This window comes from Pleurodeles waltl, chromosome 4_1, assembly GCF_031143425.1.
Source record: "Pleurodeles waltl isolate 20211129_DDA chromosome 4_1, aPleWal1.hap1.20221129, whole genome shotgun sequence".
NCBI lineage: Eukaryota > Metazoa > Chordata > Amphibia > Caudata > Salamandridae > Pleurodeles > Pleurodeles waltl.
Window position 1 is genome coordinate 766,068,756 of NC_090442.1, and position 18,757 is coordinate 766,087,512.

The 18,757-nt window shown below is 44.7% G+C and overlaps 1 protein-coding gene across 1 annotated transcript in view; it reads left to right on the plus strand.

The window, feature by feature from the left end:
• The window catches only part of KCP (kielin cysteine rich BMP regulator), a 521,393-nt gene that overhangs the window by 253,425 nt on the left and 249,211 nt on the right, over positions 1-18,757 (plus strand). Inside the window, exons 28-33 of the mRNA XM_069229392.1 lie at positions 1,606-1,758; positions 2,684-2,790; positions 5,183-5,276; positions 6,963-7,136; positions 11,688-11,770; positions 12,789-12,882. Coding sequence (XP_069085493.1) covers positions 1,606-1,758; positions 2,684-2,790; positions 5,183-5,276; positions 6,963-7,136; positions 11,688-11,770; positions 12,789-12,882 — 705 coding nt within the window. The remainder of the gene's footprint in view (positions 1-1,605; positions 1,759-2,683; positions 2,791-5,182; positions 5,277-6,962; positions 7,137-11,687; positions 11,771-12,788; positions 12,883-18,757) is intronic.

Sequence of the window (18,757 nt, forward strand, 5' to 3'; positions counted from 1 at the left end):
AAGAGACAGCAGTGAAATGGAGGTGAATTTCTTTCTTCTTGATTACGCTAGTCTTCTCTCCCTACGGCGTTGCTTGCCGTCATGGGTCATAGTGCATACTGCAGCACGATTTGTAATATCTGGTTTGGGCATATTGAGGGAGGGATGCACGATGGAAGTTAGCAGCGTAATCCTGTTGATACAGGTTATATTTTTATTAGCAGTCATGCCTTGAACCCTGTGAGGACAATAGGCTAATGGAGTCTGGGCAACCTAGTGAACTAAAATGTGCCCATCGAGCCACTTAGCAACAGTTGTCTGTACATTGATGAATAATGTTGATGGCCTTAAGTTTAAAGAAGAATGTGTTGTGTACTCCGCATTGTGTTATTTTTTTGTGAATGTTGTGTGTCAAATGCTTGGATGCATGACTGTAATATTAGCATTGTAGAATATTGAAATAGGGTGATGGTGTGGAAATGTCAGTGGCACTTTGCAAAACAAAGGCTCATTTCCCGAATTGTGCTAGCTATTTTACTAGAAACCTATAGTTGGGGTAACTCTGAATTATGCTATCAACATATTTTGTCAAGTAAAACTGTGATTTGAAAGATTTCCATTGCACAGTAACCTGTCAGGACAGTGTGAACAAAGGTGTGCATTGCCACAAAATGTTCCCAATCATTTGTGCTTTTCCATGACAGTTTCAAAAAGAACAAGTGATGGCCGGAATGTTGAACAATGTCAAACATTCACTCCCAATACAAAAATCTGGGCCTAAATCCATTGTTTTTTTACTACCCATGCCTTTCGAGTTTCGACCCAGCCATATGCAAATCTGTCTTGACCCTGTTCCCCATGGGACCAGTCCTGCCTAAACTACCAGGCCAGGTCTTCCTTGGACTGGAAACAAGCATCCCGGGACCAGTTTCAGGGTATTACCCCTTCTCAACCAGGCTAGCTTGAATCCAGTGGCATAGGGAGCACAGGACCCATGTCTGGGCATACCCGTCCCACTTAGGTCAACAATTGCAAAAAGAACAAGTTCTAGACAGAATGCTGAACAATGTCAAACATTCACCTCCACTACAGAGATCTGAGCCTAAATCCATCGTTTTTTTGCTACCCATGCCATTACAGTTTAGACCCAGCCACATGCAAATAAGTCTTGACCCAGTTCCCCATGGGAACAGTCCAGCCCGAACCATGACAGTTAACAACACATTATTGGCTATGTGGTAGTACCATTGTGTGACATTGAAATCAGCAGGAGCCCAAGATCCCCAGCAGTGCTCCACTGGCCTCAGCCCTACCACTGTAAGATATTGTAGGATCCTTGGTGTCACCCTTAATCTCTGCATGTGTCACAGTGCTTGCCATTAGCAATTGTCTTCCCCAAATGTTAAGTTGAAATGCCAGTGCCTCTGTTGGGAATCTTTTGAAACTGGTGCAGTACATGTTCTCAATACGATTACCCTGTCTCCCGGAGGTGTCAGTGCAGGAAAGGAGGTTTGGTTGAATATCATTGTACCTTGACATTGATGGACGCCACTGAGCACAAGATTGTATTGCATAGTATTTTATTATAGTTGCATTTATGTAATTGTTTGTTTTTATCTGGAGCAGTCTGTGTGCTGGATGGGACAGAGTTCGATGAAGGGGTGGCATGGGAGCCAGATGGAGAACCATGCAGTACCTGTACCTGTGTAAATGGGGACACAGTCTGTGGAGCAACGCAGTGCCCACCTATTGCTTGCCTGCACCCCTCCCAAACCAATGGTAGGTGATAGCTATGGAATACTCTGTAACAACATGGCAGACATCCCATCCACCATATTACAAGTGCATTACAGCCTACTACACTTGAAATACAGCTAACAGGATATCTGCATATCCCATCTGCCTTACTTCAAATAAAGCCCTAGGGTGGTGTATCTTTTTCTGTATCTTGATTATTCGTTTCACGTAGTTGTTTTGTGCCTGAATGTGACACCAATAAGTTACGTAGTGTCTGCTCTCAGTACCCCATCTGACTCTGCGCTGCCCTTCAGTAATTCCTTCTTAAAGATCAAAGGGCTATTTTTTATAGTGCATGCTCCTGAATCATTCATTATAGTGTTTCCTGAAGAAGAGGGAAAATCACTCCCTTGCCTGCACTCTTCAACCATTCCTTGCAGTGAGTTCTGTAGGAAGAAAATACATTTTGCACGGACAGCACTCTTGCAGCATTCATACCAGTAGCTGTTGATGCAAAATGAGGCATTTTTCCACACAAAGAACTCAAATGTAATCCCTTAATGTGATTCCTGTGGGAAGTGAATGCCCCCCAATACAACTCTCATACATCATCAGTTACAGTGACTTATGGAGTATGAGAGACTGACAGAGAAAATGCTTTTATAGTAACCACTGCTGAAAAAGTCTCAAATGGAACATTCAGTTGTGCAGCTTCTCTTTTTTTTCACACTTATACTATTTACTAGAATGCTGTGTTACACGTATGCATCTGTGAAAGACTGTAAGTAAAGTGCAGAGTCACTTGAGTTCTAAGAGAAAGATCAGCTTTGTTCTACTTAGATCTGTATAAGATTGCGCAGTGTCCTTCGACCCTCTCCATGTGTTCCCTGAACAGTGTTCAGCCATTAGCACTCATTATTAATTGAGTGTTTGCAAGACCTCAGCCCTTCCATTTGCCTCTTCACAGGTGACTGCTGCCCAACCTGCAACAAGTGTACTTACAACCAACGCATCTATAGTGATGGGCAGGAATTCATCGATCCTGACGAACCCTGCCAGAACTGCAAGTGCCAGGTAAGTGCAAGGATCCTCTGCAACCAGATTTAATAGAGAGATCTACAGGCTAAAACCAGACCTTTGCTGGAGCTATATACGGGGGTTTTTCCCACCGAGGGAAGGCTGAATCAGAAGTCAATCAACCAACCTAAGGAAGGCCTGACCAAGTGAGAGCAGACTAAACATGTAGCTAGCAGCTTGGAGGTGTTGACATAACAGGAGCAGGCTGCACCTCCTGACAGTCACTGGAACCAAACAACCAAGTCTGACCTATTGATAAGTGATTGCAATTAGATCGAGCTACTTGGGGAAGGGTAGAGATATACTGGTGCAGCGTGAACAGACTGCATCTGACATTAGCCCACAGGAAGTACAAATTTTGAATAAAGTGAGCAACTGGGGGTACATGGCCAAATAGAGCAGACTGAACCTGGAGTGCGCCCCGGGATGCTACTAATCCACCAAGAGCATGCTGCATTTGTAGACCTCTCCAGGGAGTTCTTAGTAGTCTGTATTTCAGCTGAACACAAGGTCTTTGTTCTGACAGAACAACAACCAGATTTAGTGTGAACATTGAGGATCCAAGGAGTGGTTTCTGTACTTAGTAAACCCAGGTTTTGCTCTTTGCTTGTCATCTTACATGGAGCAGAATGTCTGTTTAAACTCTCTCTGCAGAAAGATTTATGGCAGTCAACAAAATTAGTTGAAGTGTTATCGGTCTTTACGGAGGTATTGAGAAAGAGTAATGTGCAACCAGTGACAGCCCCAGGTTTCCCCTGCTCCACACAAGTAGAGGGCTATGATACAACGTTTTATGGGACTGTCTGGGGCAGGATTTCTCCTGTATGAGTTCTTCACACCACTGTATTTCTTATAGCTCATCCTGGGGCTTACCATTCTGGTCCACAGATCATCTCAAAATGGTTATGTAGACAATAACCAGTTAGGTTAGGCTCTGTTGTAATCCGTTTTACATTTATTTGTTGAAGTACTTCACTCTAAAGTTAAGGTAAAAGTATGTACTATGACATGGAAATTTAAGTTGGACAACATGCATATGTTTACTCAACAGACTCATACAGAATCTCACTATAATCTCATACTCTAAAGCCTGTATGAATGTCACTTACAATAGATGATGTTCATATCATCCAGACTACCAATATTTGAGCCTGGATACTGAAAGGTAAAGACCAGAACATTTGGCTCCTTCAGAGTCCCTCACATGATATGTTTCTGTTCAGCAGAGAGAAGGAGTAAATTCCATCTGGAAATCAAACTATTGCAAGAAGAAGGAATTATCTTCTTGGTGTTTGCTCTGATTTTTAAACCCCTATCCATACTGGATTAGGTTGTCATGAATAGAAGAAATAGAAATGGTACAAGAGAGTAGTTCATTATTTATCCATTTGATTGGCAGGCAGAAGTTTAAATACATTGGTGTTCCTTATATTGGAGATCCGTGTGATCAATTTGAAGCGCAATATGCAATCCACCCATCAAAAGGTGAATAGTTACAAGTTTACATTTGTTTTTCATATACATTTTGAAAGAATCATACTTAAATGCAACAGAGAAGGCACAGAAGTTATGGCCAAATGAGGGACCACTAGAAAAATTCTGACGGATTACTAGGCCCTTGTATATGGTGTGAATTTAGTGCATCTACAGGAAGCGAAGACGGGTAATAAGCAGTGCGGCCGAGGGGTCTCCACAGCAGTGCAACTATCTCACACTGTGTACCAATGCACCTCACACTTGGTAGCAAACAGAGGAATTAAGTTGAAGCCTCTGACTAGTGCCTTGAGGTGGTTTCTGTAGCGGATCATCTATAAAAACATCTATTCACTTGTTTACTATTCAGTCCTCAGCCTTTTTGCCAACACTGACATGAAAGAGGCTCATTTTGGCAATTATTTTATCACTGCACCCCAGATCACTTTACCATCAATAATTTGGTGGTAACAAGATCTATACCCCCATACTAACCAATGTATGACCCGGAAACTGAAACAGTAATAGGTATAGTACATGCATTAATATTTTGGAGTTGTATTGCTGCTCTTATCTGGGCTTCGTTTCTTGAAAGATAAAGTTGTTGACCACACTCTAGTACCACACGAGTAGACAATCTAATATTGGTTACTGACATCATGCACCACCAAACTGTCACATAGGTTGATGTTATCGCTACAATCCATACAAAGACAAACCATTGTGGACACCAATTATGCCATTAATGAACCAGACAAGCACACACCCTTTCAAGGCCTGTTTGTGCAGCTATAGTCCCACACCAGCACACGTTTACACAAGCTGATGACTTCATGCAGCTGCTTTACCTTCCACTGTGCACATGTGACCTTGTCACCCTTTGTCCCAGGCCAATATATTTTGTCTTTTATTTCAGGATGGTACAGTCCAGTGCTCCCATACTGTTTGTCCTCCAGTGACCTGTTCCAGACCAGAAAGGAGAGCTGGCCAGTGCTGCCCTAAGTGTCCAGGTACAGAATGAGGAAGGGATGGAGCAACACATTGCTGCCCCACATGTTTGTGTAAAGTATGTCATACTAGAACAATGGGCTAGATCAGTGGTTCCCAAGCTGGGTCCGCGAAGCCTCCTCAGGGGGTCCGCGAGTGCTTAGTAAATTAATTAATATTAGCAGATTAGGTCCCCAGCTTTCATTAATGACTCAGAGGGGGGTCCACAGGTTCCAATAATGATTCAGTGGGGTCCCCAGGTTCCAGTAATGATAAAGTGGGAGTCCACAGAAGTTAAAACGTTGGGAACCACTGGGCTAGATCACTGCTTTAAAAAGATTGTGTAGGGACAACTGGATAGAATGCCACTGTTGCTTCAATGCATGGAGAAGAGTAGAAGGCTGGCCCAACTCTTCTAAAAGTGCCCAGGCACAATTGAAAGAGCAGGAAAGAGTGGGCAGGTGCTATTCCAAGTGATCATATACATGCCAAGTGATCATATACATGGCAAGTGATCATATACATGGCAGAGCACATGCCAAGTGATCATATACATGGCAGGGCACGTGCCAATGTAGTACGGGCTAAGTGGAAAGCATGTGCTGCTCCAAATGCCATTGTATGGAAAAGACTGACAGAGCAGAGCAGACTGCTGCACTCTTGCTTACTATGTACAAAAGTAGGAGTAGTACTTCCCGACTTCCCAGCTACTATTATCAGTGTTAAAGGCTCCCAAAAACCTACCCTGCTTTGTGCAGAACGACCCCCATGTATTCCATCCATAACCAAATAGATTTTTCAAATTACGGTTTGCGCTTCCCTTCAGTACTCTTTGGCATTCTGTATCTCCCCTCACCGTACCAATCCATTATCATTAAATTCACTTGGTTATAAATGCCCACTTTTCTACAGCTCTTGTCTTTCCCATATGGTATTGTGTCTCTTTTCATTGGTACTAACACTTGGTCCTTGTTGATATCATGTCACACTTGCATTGAAATTGTTGAATTCATACTGCCTTGATACAAGCTCTTAAACGGCGTTTGCAGCATTTCTACAAGCATTAGCTGGGGCTCCTTGTTGAAGGCATGTGGTATTGGTATTAACAGTAGCTACTGGTCCTGTTTTGTGGGAGTATGGCATAGCAGTTTGCATATGCCTTGAGCAGTTATTTCTGCTTCCTGAAATAGGAAGTTCAATATACTATTGCCAAATATCCTTCCCCCCCCCCACCCATATCACTTGAGCAGTTAATATTTGTTTTCCTCATAGTTCAGTTCTTTTGTACTAATAAAAGAAGAACCTTTTTGGGAGGTAGGAAACACCCCAGAATGCAACAATAAGTGGAACCTTTTAACATTCCTTCTCTGAAGACTATTTAGTGGCAGTAGGTATTGCATTGTTAAATGTTTTAAGAGCTTAGCTTGCAATAGTAATGAACACTTTTCATTCATTATGTTGTAAGATTATGCAAGTCAGTGGGTGTGTCACAAATGATTAGAAGCATCAGGCATTTCTTATACCAACTGAGCATCTTTTTTGCTGTACAAGCACATGCAATGTTGAACCTCGCAAGACGGCAGACTTTATCTAGTTAGATTTGTAACTGAGATTGGCAGTTGTTTTAGAAGGAACAGGGATATATTTGCTCCTTCTCTTTTTTTAGAGCACTCTAACAATTACTTTTTTTTCCAATGTTCGTTTGAAAGACTGCACGTTTGAACTGCGAGTCTTCCTGGATGGAGAGCAGTTTGCCAACCCCCTGAACACGTGCCAGGAGTGCCGCTGTTCCAACGGAAGGGTCACTTGTGAAGACCGCAAGTGCCTAGGCGCCCTCTGCTCCTATCCACTCCCTGGAACATGCTGCCAAAACAACTGTAATGGTGAGTGATGCTTCTTCCAAGCCTGGTTAGCACTATGACAAAAAGTCCATAGGCAGGTCTTGTCATTTCTAACTGTTCTTGTACTCTCAGTTGTGTTGTGACGTGAAACACAATTCCCCTTACTGATTTCCCTTGAGGGATGCTCTCTATCCTGTTCTTGAGGGCACCAAGGAATAAGGAATGTTCCTCCATTAATGAGCTGTATTAGCATCTCTAATGGGTCAGATTAATTATTATTTGGAAATTCTCTGGTTCTCTGGAACAAAACAAAGTTTAGCTCCATGTGAAAGAAAATAGCAATCTTTTCTGCAGTTGTGTTAAGATTATACGTGAAGATAGTTAGGAGATGGAAGAATGAATTATTTCAGCATTATGAAACCCGAGGAATGTGGATTCTAAACTAGCCAACGCCAGATCAAGATAGAGTTCTACCTATTATACCTCTGATGCCTTTTGAAGCTAATCAATGGTGAAATATGGGAAATGCCAGTAAAGCACTTTGTCACTGCTAAAAACAGGTAGGGTTGTAAATCTAGTTTACATTAAAGATGTCTGGAGTAGTAAAAGTCTTTAGTTCGTAGTTAACAGGTTGAACAAATGGGTGCCCTGTCTATATAAGTTCTTTGGTAAATCAGATAGCATCTTAATAGCAAGCCAAGAGATTAGGGCCCATATGTATTAACTAAGGTTCCTATGTACACACAATAGGAAAAATCATTTTACACATCAGACCTTAAAGTTTATAAAAACTCTATATTTGTTTACCTTACACTTCTTTTTGCTTATATAGCTGAGATTACAGATGGGAAACAAAAGGATTAAGTGATTGTATTTAAATTCAGACTGAATTGCACAAAAATGTACTGCAATTAATCTAATTACTTAGACAAGTCCATAACTGTAAGCAAACACCATCAGTTAAGATGTTTATATTTACACATCCAACAAACTACAGGTAAGTAGTTCTCTGAGCTGCTCAAACTTACCCCTCATATTCTGTCAGGCCTCGAACAATCGTAATGCTGCCAAACTTGGGGGCCCTGTATAGTTTCTAGCCAGTGTCACCAACTGTCTACAGAACAAATCCAATCTGTGGCACTGCTGTGATTCCATTATACTCTTCTTGGGAGGTCTCAGCCAGTGAAACTTGGCCACTTCCTCTTCTTTACTGTAGGAAGCATGCAGTGTACCAAATGTAGAGGTACACTATGCAGATAGTAAGGAGATAAAAAGGAGACCCTTATTGGTTTGCAGGGTTAAAAGTGACAATCCCAAAAGCTCTCTTTCGTGGTAGTGTGCCCGAGCAGTTAGGCTTATCAGAGGGTAGTGCTAAGCATTTGTTGAACTCACAGAGGCAATAAATCAGACACAAACTCAAGATGGAACTTTTAGGAAAACAAATACGAAAACAAATACCAATTCACCATAAAGAACACAGGCAATATACTTGAAATGTCTTTAAGGCGGTAATGCAAAAACAACTGTTCAGGTCCTTCTTCTTCTTTAGTCCAACACATCTGCTCACTTGGTGTTAGGGTACCAAGTAAATACTCAATTTAGAAGCAGTTAGCGGAGTGTAGGGTAATAGCCAATGGGCTACGTACCCTTGGGGTAACTACATCCCCTATATGACCGCTTCCTGTGGGAAGTGGGCATATCCCTATCCCAGAAGACCTAGTTCCACCAAAAACAAGATGGTGGGACCCTTCCTTGAGTGTCCACTTTGGGTTGCCCACCAAAGGGGTGTGGTTGGCCCAAAGGTGGTACACGCCTACTGACTAACTAATTGTTGTGCCTGTCCTGTGTCAAATTGGCCTCAGGGCTGGGGGTGGCTACATCCAGGGCTGGGGGAGCCTGGATTGCATACCAAAGGTGGCAGGGCCTTTAAAGCCCCTGGCCTTGGTATGCAGATGTGCTGGAGTAGGTGACAACACCCCCCTCCGGAGCAGGCTGTGTTTCTGACCTGTGAAAGCACAGGCTCTCACCTCCAGAGATCTGTTTGTGGGGGCAGGCTGGTTGAGACCAGTCAGCCAACACACTCAGAAACTAGTGGTATTCAGGGGGCACCTCTGAGGTGCTCTCTGGATGCATGTCATAACAAACCCGAGGCTGGCATCAGCCTGGATGTATTAAGATGAGGTGTTTGATACCAAACACCCTAGATAATATAAGGTTCGGTGAAGCCATTATTTGATGGGTCATTCGTGATGAAGAGTGTCTGGCACATACCTTAAGATGGCTTCCCTTTTCACTTGCTTTGCTAGGCATCATGTGGTCATATAGGCTTGTGCAGATAGGTCCACACATCAAATATAATGTACCATGCCTTAGGGCTCCAAGACCTGCTGTAGGGGTGACTCACATATATGCAGTGCTGGTGACATGGCACACAATGGGTATGCCACGTTGTTTTTTAGCCTGGCTTGCACCAGGACACGCAGACTACAATGGCAGCTGTAGGTGACTTGTTTTAGGGGGATCCCTGAGGGGTGGTAAATTTATGCTACAGCCATTAGGGACCCTCTCCCTTACTCTTGCCCTAGGTACCAGTGGTACCATTTACTAGGGACGTAACCAGATAGAGGAGTGTGTCAATTGTATACATTGTTAACTGTTTTTAGGGAAAGAGTACTGGCACTGGGGACCTGTTTAGCAGGGAACCATTGCACTTCAGTCACAAAACCTCAGAATCAGTGAGCAAAACGTGGGGGTGACCATGTCAATAAGGGCACTTTCCTACATTTACTAACACATGCAAGGGTTCTCAGCTGTCCTCATTTCTCTCAATTCTTTCCAAAGCAGATCTATATCTTATCTTGCCAATGTTCTTAGGAATCGTTAATTCCATTTACAGTTATGCTGTCATGATCCGCAACTTTGCTATTGATGAACAGTTTAAAAAAGGAACCCTCTAGACTGATATACATCAGCATTCAAGTAGGCACTCTGTTCTTGGCTCACACGTTTTGTGCCTCAAGGGTTCTGAAATGGAGGGTATTAAACACTCTCGTATTGTTTCATGGAGTACTTACCATACTTTTTTGCTACCAACCAATGGAGGGCTGGTTCCTTTCCCTAATCAAAACTGCATGAAACCCAGGGATAAATTATGGTTGATTTTCACCTCGCACAGTTTCTATTAGTTACTTGAAGCTAACCCGAAACCTGACCCCAGTACAAGTCAGGGCAGGGTAGCCATTATACAGGTAGTATTACCACCTCAATTTCCAGCCATTTAAGAGTTCCTTGGCTCAGAATTGGTAAACATTATGGGACTTGGGCCAATTTCCATGTTTTCCCCAATCCTGGGACTGTCTCTTCACACACTGTCCTCCTGTTCTTAGTAGAGTGACATTGAGTGTAGAAACACATTCAATTTTACTGTTCCCACACCCAGAAAACCAGTAATCAGGCCTGGTGCTAACTCCCGACATAATACTCCACCTCAATGGGGTCTCTTATTCTTGTGTTTAATAGCACATAAATCACATTCATTTACTGTGGGAAACTAAAATTCTTCATGGCCCTCATGAGTGGGACACGGTTGTCTTTTTTAAGAGTTAGATTTTGATTTCCTGTAGTTGTCATGTAGGGCCATGTAAGCCTGCTGTGCATTTCCCGTGTAAAAGAGAATAATTGTGTTACAAATTGTACCTCAAACGCAAAACCTCTCCTAGTGACACTGCCTGCCAAAGTCCAAAATAGCGTACATGCGATTGACTTGGTCTCTGCCAATAACTTTCACCTGGCAGTGCCCAGGTTGTCCAAGCTCTGCTTTGGGGATCTGGGGCCTAATCTGTCATTTGGCAGGTCCCAAACCAGTATGGGCAAGTCGCACATTGACCTTTGCAGCATGTACAGCATTTGCACCGCGAGTGATGTACTAATCAACTGAATTGGAAAATAGAGTGCCCCTCATGAATATTAATAAGGCAGAAGACCTTTTGCTCCACCTGCAACGAACACATGGAATAAGGCCTGCAAATAACACATTGCCATAGCTGCATTTTCAGTCCTTTAATGACATATTTTTCAAGAAAGATGTTTACAGTGAAGGAAAGAGATGGGGGAAAGCATTCTGTGGTTGTGCTTCCTTTGTAGTTGCTGATGGGATCCTCTTTAGAACATTCCAACCTTCATTTGAATGAAGTATTCTATTATCAGTAATGACCACACAGTCAACGCACTACCTTAAGTGCTTGCCCAGAGCTTTCTTCTACAAAATAACACTTTCTCCAGGTCCGCATGCTCTTGTTTTCCTGTTTACTGTCTGAAACATGCAACCTGGTGAGACAAATACTAGCACTCGGCGGCCAATTCTCCTTCTTTCTTACGTGGTTAGAGAGTACAACTACCCACCTTCTTGCAGTGAGAATCTAACATGGCTTTGAGGGTGTAGATTAAAGTCCATACAGTCATTGGGCCACTAAATGAAAGTGAAAATGAGCAAACTCTTACTTTTATGTTTACTAAAGCACACATAAGACGGTCGATGTCATGACCCCCAAATTCCTAGAAAGTATTCCTAATGTCCTGTTCTCTTAATTCTAGGATGTAGTTTTGCTGGAAAAGAGTACCCCAATGGGGCTGACTTCCCACATCCTACAGACAAGTGCAAACAGTGTCACTGCATTGTGAGTATAATAGAGGGTTTTCAAATGTGAATGTTTCATTTACACCAGATATGTTGTGGAAACCATTTAGTGGCTACCGGTCATTGTTGACGTGCAAAAAGGTCACTCTTGGTTTTGTTTTCTCCCTTTTTATATGTTTGCCATGTCCCTTGAAATGCTCCCTCAGTGTCACTTAAAGTACCTGCCCTCTGATTTTTTTTTGTCTCCTGTTTGTTTTGCCTCTAAATTGTGATATCACCTTTCACAGTGTCTTCCTCGCTTCTTAAATCTCTAGATTTAATCGTGTCTGTGTATCTCGAACTGCCTTTCTGAGTTCTACATTCATAAAAATGTGTTTTATATAGTGCTTCATATCACACATCTGCCACATCTACGTGAACAAATAACATGCTTTTATTAATGGATGTGAGAGACTTGTGGTAGATCCAGAACTTAATTTGTAAAGAAATAAGTGCCAAGGCCCTTGTCAGGAGACCACTGCTGCTTGCACCACCCATAGCACTACTGATGACAATTATGGATTTTTATACATTAAAAAAGACCAATGCTTGCTACTCAAGGTATGTTTTTTAGCTTTGGAATGCAGGTATTAGTTATTTTTAATGTAAATAGTATTATTAAACAATTGTTGCATTCATCACAAAATTTGACAAATAGTACCACCATGTCGCTTGCTGCAGTAAGTCCAGGTGTTGACAATTAAGGGCCGGTTCTGAGCACCGGAAACCACTGGCTCAAATTAAGCACAGCTTCTTGGTTCTTGTGAATGCTTGTTACCCACACTGTGGTTATAGCAGCTGTGAACCCATAGTCTCCTAGCCTTTGGTACCTCTTGCTCCTACGCAGCAGTCCCCACCTTCACCCACAGACTGTGCAATGAGCATTCAGCGCACTCTTGACTGTGCTGGAGGTGTGAGGAGCTAGGTTTCCTGGATTATGTGAACGTTTCCCATTAATGTCACATTCTGTAGGGAAGACAATGAAGGCTTTTTCTCTTTTTGTATTCCTCTCATATCAGAACGGAAATGTGCAGTGCCTCTACCGAAGATGTCCTCCCATGCCCTGTGCAGAGCCTTTCAAGGTCCCTGGAGAATGCTGTCCCCAGTGTCCAGGTACACGTAATGGATGCTTTATTTGAATTTATTAGTTAGCAGAGCATTGATCAAAAGTCAAAGGTTCCCCAAAGTGATACAAAGGCTGGCCGCAATTAAGTTATACGTGGGAGGTTTATTTGCTGGGAATCTAACTTAGTGCTCATAGTCTGGTGAGATGCAGTGCACTTGAACTGGGTAGGATTCTTCCAGTGCCCATCAGTCCTGACCTGCCACTGAGGGCGTGCATGTGTGGAATCAGCAGAGGCACTGCCGAAGTTAAATTGTTCATTTTCACGTATCCAGCGATATCTAAATTCACCAGTAAGTTGCTGGTGAGGTGATGTACTTCTCAGAAGCTTGGCACCACATTAGAGAGAAGAGAAGGATAAAGTAGCAGCTGATCGTTAAAAAAAGCTATTGAGCCCTCTCTCCACAGGGGTTGATATCACCCAGCATCACATGAAATATATTTAGAGGAAGTCTGTATCTCTCTTGCATATTGGCATATTGGCACAATGTTGCAAAGTGGGTTCCACCCACATAATCCTTCTGGAATTTTTGCTTGTGACTACCTGTTTTTTGGCCTTTTACTGTGAGTGAGCCTCACTCCCTATGTCTCACTCTTAGTAAATTCACACTAAATCGACTGAGAGTGCTAACCACCGATTTTTAAGATGAGGTTGCTGCTGTACCACTAGATTAAGATGCTATGGACTGGTTGCTCATGAACATGTGAGTACACAGGAGGGCGGGCTGCATGTGTGAGACTACCATCTGGGCAACCTGGTATTCTTGGTGTAGGTCTCTGGTGCTTACTATACATCTGTGGTGGTTAAACTGTGTTATGAACTATAGGCGAAATTTCCACTAAAGTACAATTCATGGTACTTAGTCACACAGGGTCCAGGAAAGTATCAATCTAGGGCTAAAAATGTATCCAGAGTATAGATTTACATATATATACACTCTTTATTGCACTTTAGGATTTGTCATATATCGCTGTCCCAGCTCCCAATCAGATTCTAGCTCTATGCCCCCCCGGGCAAAGTTGATCACCACTCAAGTATCAAAGGCCTCACCACACAATAGAGCCAATAACTGTGTTTGAACCAATTCCTGGGATAGAATGGGATGTGGAGGAAATCTGCACCTGTTAAATAGCTTGTCCCACCGCACCTGGACTGGGACAAATAAGGATGGCTAGACCTCTGGGGCCAAACACCTGAGGACCATACCTTTGATGTTGTGGTAGGAAGGGATCAGGCAGCTGTGCTAGCTATGGCCCAAACTGCGGCCTTCACAGATAACTTGAATCTCCCATATTGGAATGTCCCTGTAGGAAGTTGGCTCTGTATGCACTATTTCAAAGTAAGGAATAGTATGCATAGAGTCCAAGGGTTCCCCTTAGAGGTAAGATAGTGGCAAAAAGAGATAATTCTAATGCTCTATTTTGTGGTAGTGTGGTCGAGCAGTAGGCTTATCAAAGGAGTAGTGTTAAGCATTTGTTGTACACACACAGGCAATAAATGAGGAACACACACTCAGAGACAATTCCAGGCCAATAGGTTTTTTTATAGAAAAATATATCTTCTTAGTTTATTTTAAGAACCACAGGTTCAAATTTTACATGTAATACTTCAAATGAAAGGTATTGCAGGTAGGTACTTTAGGAACTTTGAATACTCAAAATAGCATACACAGTTTTCATATAAATCACATATAGCTATTTTAAAACTAGACACTGTGCAATTTTCACAGTTCCTAGGGGGAGTAAGAGTTTGGTAGTTTTTGCAGGTAAGTAAACCACCTACGGGGTTCAAGTTTGGGTCTAAGGTAGCCCACCGTTGGGGGTTCAGAGCAACCCCAAAGTTACCACACCAGCAGTTCAGGGCCGGTCAGGTGCAGAGGTCAAAGTGGTGCCCAAAACGCATAGGCTTCAATGGAGAAGGGGGTGCCCCGGTTCCAGTCTGCCAGCAGGTAAGTACCCGCGTCTTCGGAGGGCAGACCAGTGGTTTTTTGTAGGGCACCGGAGGGGACACAAGCTAGCACAGAAAGTACACCCTCAGCAGCACGGGGGCGGCCGGGTGCAGTGTGCAAACACGCGTCGGGTTTGTAATTGAAATCAGTGGGAGACCAAGGGGTCTCTTCAGCGATGCAGGCAGGCAAGGGGGGGGCTCCTCGGGGTAGCCACCACCTGGGCAAGAAAGAGAGCCTCATGGGGGTCACTCCTGCACTGGAGTTCGGATCCTTCAGGTCCTGGGGGCTGCGGGTGCAGAGTCTTTACCAGGCGTCGGGATCTGAGGAGCAGGCAGTCGCGGTCAGGGGGGGCCTCGGGATTCCCTCTGCAGGCGTCGCTGTGGGGACTCAGGGGGGGCAACTCTGGCTACTCACGGTCTCGCAGTCGCCGGGGAGTCCTCCCTGAATTGATTGTTCTCCACAAGTCGAGCCGGGGGCGTCGGGTGCAGAGTAGCAAGTCTCACGCTTCCGGCGGGAAACGCAAGTTGGTTTAAAGTTGCTCCTTTGTTACAAAGTTGCAGTCTTGGGTGAACAGAGCCGCTGTCCTCAGGAGTTCTTGGTCCTTCTAGAGCAGGGCAGTCCTCTGGGGATTCAGAGGTCGCTGGTCCCTGGGGAAAGCGTCGCTGGATTAGTGTCTTTAGAAGGGGGAGACAGGCCGGTAGAGCTGGGGCCAAAGCAGTTGGTGTCTCCGTCTTCTCTGCAGGCTTTTTCAGCTTAGCAGTCCTCTTCTTCTTAGGTTGCAGGAATCTGAGTTCCTAGGTTCTGGGGAGCCCTCAAATACTAAATTTAAGGGCGTGTTTAGGTCTGGGGGTTAGTAGCCAATGGCTACTAGCCCTGAGGGTGGCTACACCCTCTTTGTGCCTCCTCCCAAGGGGAGGGGGTCACATTCCTATCCCTATTGGGGGAATCCTCCATCTGCAAGATGGAGGATTTCTAAAAGTCAGAGTCACCTCAGCTCAGGTTGCCTTAGGGGCTGTCCTGACTGGCCAGTGACTCCTCCTTGTTTTTCTCATTATCTCCTCCGGCCTTGCCGCCAAAAGTGGGGCCGTGGCCGGAGGGGGCGGGCAACTCCACTAGCTGGAATGCCCTGGGGTGCTGTAACAAAGGGGGTGAGCCTTTGAGGCTCACCGCCAGGTGTTACAGTTCCTGCAAGGGGGAGGTGATAAGCATCTCCACCCAGTACAGGCTTTGTTACTAGCCACAGAGTGACAAAGGCACTCTCCCCTTGTGGCCAGCAACATGTCTCGAGTGTGGAAGGCTCTAAGGTGCCCTCTGGGGTGTATGTTACAATAAAATGTACACTGGCATCAGTGTGCATTTATTGTGCTGAGAAGTTTGATACCAAACTTCACAGTTTTCAGTGTAGCCATTATGGTGCTGTGGAGTTCGTGTATGACAGACTCCCAGACCATATACTCTTATGGCTACCCTGCACTTACAATGTCTAAGGTTTTGCTTAGACACTGTAGGGGCACAGTGCTCATGCACTGGTGCCCTCACCTATGGTATAGTGCACCCTGCCTTAGGGCTGTAAGGCCTGCTAGAGGGGTGACTTATCTATACTGCATAGGCAGTGTGAGGTTGGCATGGCACCCTGAGGGGAGTGCCATGTCGACTTACTCGTTTTGTTCTCATCAGCACACACAAGCTGGCAAGCAGTGTGTCTGTGCTGAGTGAGGGGTCTCCAGGGTGGCATAAGATATGCTGCAGCCCTTAGAGACCTTCCCTGGCATCAGGGCCATTGGTACCAGGGGTACCAGTTACAGGGGACTTACCTGGATGCCAGGGTGTGCCAATTGTGTAAACAAAAGTACAGGTTAGGGAAAGAACACTGGTGCTGGGGCCTGGTTAGCAGGCCTCAGCACACTTTCAAATCAAAACTTAGCATCAGCAAAGGCAAAAAGTCAGGGGGTAACCATGCCAAGGAGGCATTTCCTTACAGTCCCAGAATGCAGTGTGGGAGCGGTGGGACAAGGGTGAAGTGATAATGTGTTTCCATTTAAAAACCTGTGCACAAGGGAGAGACGGATGAGAATACACTGGACTCGGGAGCAACAATGGTGAAAGCTTGCCCAGTTGGACAGAGAAGCCACCGGATGCCACTGCAAACATGATCTGAAGGTTTTTCTTTCCCTCCAATTGATGCCCAGGACTAGGATTGTCACTCTAGGGCCAGTGGTGCTGGCCCCCATAGACTCCCTGAGGAACAGTTTAGGGAAGGAACTTGCTGGGAGACCTTGAATAGATCCCCTGGAAGTTCTGTGGACTGGCCCTTGACTCTGCTGACACACTGGTGCCCAACAAGTAACACAGAGGCTGTGGAACCACAGGAGTGCAGCAAGGAGTGTATTATGAAGAATGGCTGGCTGTGGAATGGCTGTGGAACACTCCCCCGCCAAGCAGGAAAGAGAACCAGGAGCCCAGGAAGAGGACAGGTCTAGCACAGGTAACTAGGAAAAAAACAATCCTCCACAAAGAGCACCCTTTAAATGCCTAGTCACCTGAAGAAAATGCTCATGGTGGCTGGGGCAACCACCAGAAGCATGGTGAGCCCAAGACCACCAAAAGCAGCTCTACAAGGGCCTGAGATTCAGCCTAGTCCTCCGAGGAACTGTACAGAGAATGCTGCACATAGTGGTCCACTGCAGTCATCAAACGTACCCTCGGGTCAGCACATCTTATATTTATGAAGTTTTGATGAGTATGGCACTCACATGGGGCCCCCTTTTTCAGCCATACTTGGATGTAGGGCTCGATGCAACCAGGATGCCCCCTGGCACAAAACCTCCGGGGTGGAGGAATGACACAAAACCAGAGGGCAGTGCAGCGTGCAGTCCTCACTGGTTCCTGGGTCCATCACTTCCCAGAGACCTAAGACAGATGCAGCCAGGCACTCTTCCTACTGCCTCGCCCATCTCTGGAGGGCAGGTGTGCGCAACATCAAGACCTCCTCTCATGCTTGCATTGAAGTGGGCAGGAGAGCAGTTGAGAGAAGCTGGCGCCATTGCTGCACCCAAGAGAGGTGCACATCATGCCGAGAGCCAGCTGGGGCCACTGAAGCTTTAGGCCTCCCCCTATACCTGCCAACAGATGCTAGATATGGCTGCCCTGGCTGTGTCGTGGGCACCTGTGATGAGAAATGCACAACACGGCATTAGGCTGCATCCAAAGAAAGCTGCTCATAACTTATTCACCATGCCAATCAGCTGTAGAAGAGGCTCACCCATAAGGTCCTCAGGTCGGCCCACAAATCAGGAAATTTGAAGGTGTGGTGCACAAAGAAAGGCAGGGGTACCACTTATTTTATCTGAGCATGTTGTCATTGTCTGCAGGATGTGCAGGGACCCCTCCCCTACCAAAATGCTTTCTCCAAACTCTCCCTAAGCCCCCTGGGGATTTGAATCCCTGACCCCAGGAGCAGATACATATTGTTTTAGGCACTCCTGGAGTAGGTGCCTTTGTACCTTGGCTCTAGAAGATGGCAACCCCTACTGGTTGGTCCTAAAGCTTAAATAGCAGCATGGTAAGAGTAAAAGAAAGACTTCAGGACATGTTTTTAACATTAAGCTTTATTGATGATAATGGTTGACAATGCAAGGTTATAGAGTAAAATGAATGCTATTAGTTGTTGATACTACCCCCATTGATTTCAGTGCTGGGTTATAACATGTATTGCATATTGAGTCTGTCCCCATTGGTTTCAGTGGTGTTACATTGGTGAATTATAACACATATCTGCTTTTATTGATGTGGTGACACCTTCACAAACTCAGTAGGTCAGGCTTATTGATAATGACACTCCCTTATACGGTGAAATCTAGTGTAGGTGGAGTATATTGCTTTATAGGTTTCAGGACCCACATCGGGTATAAAATTA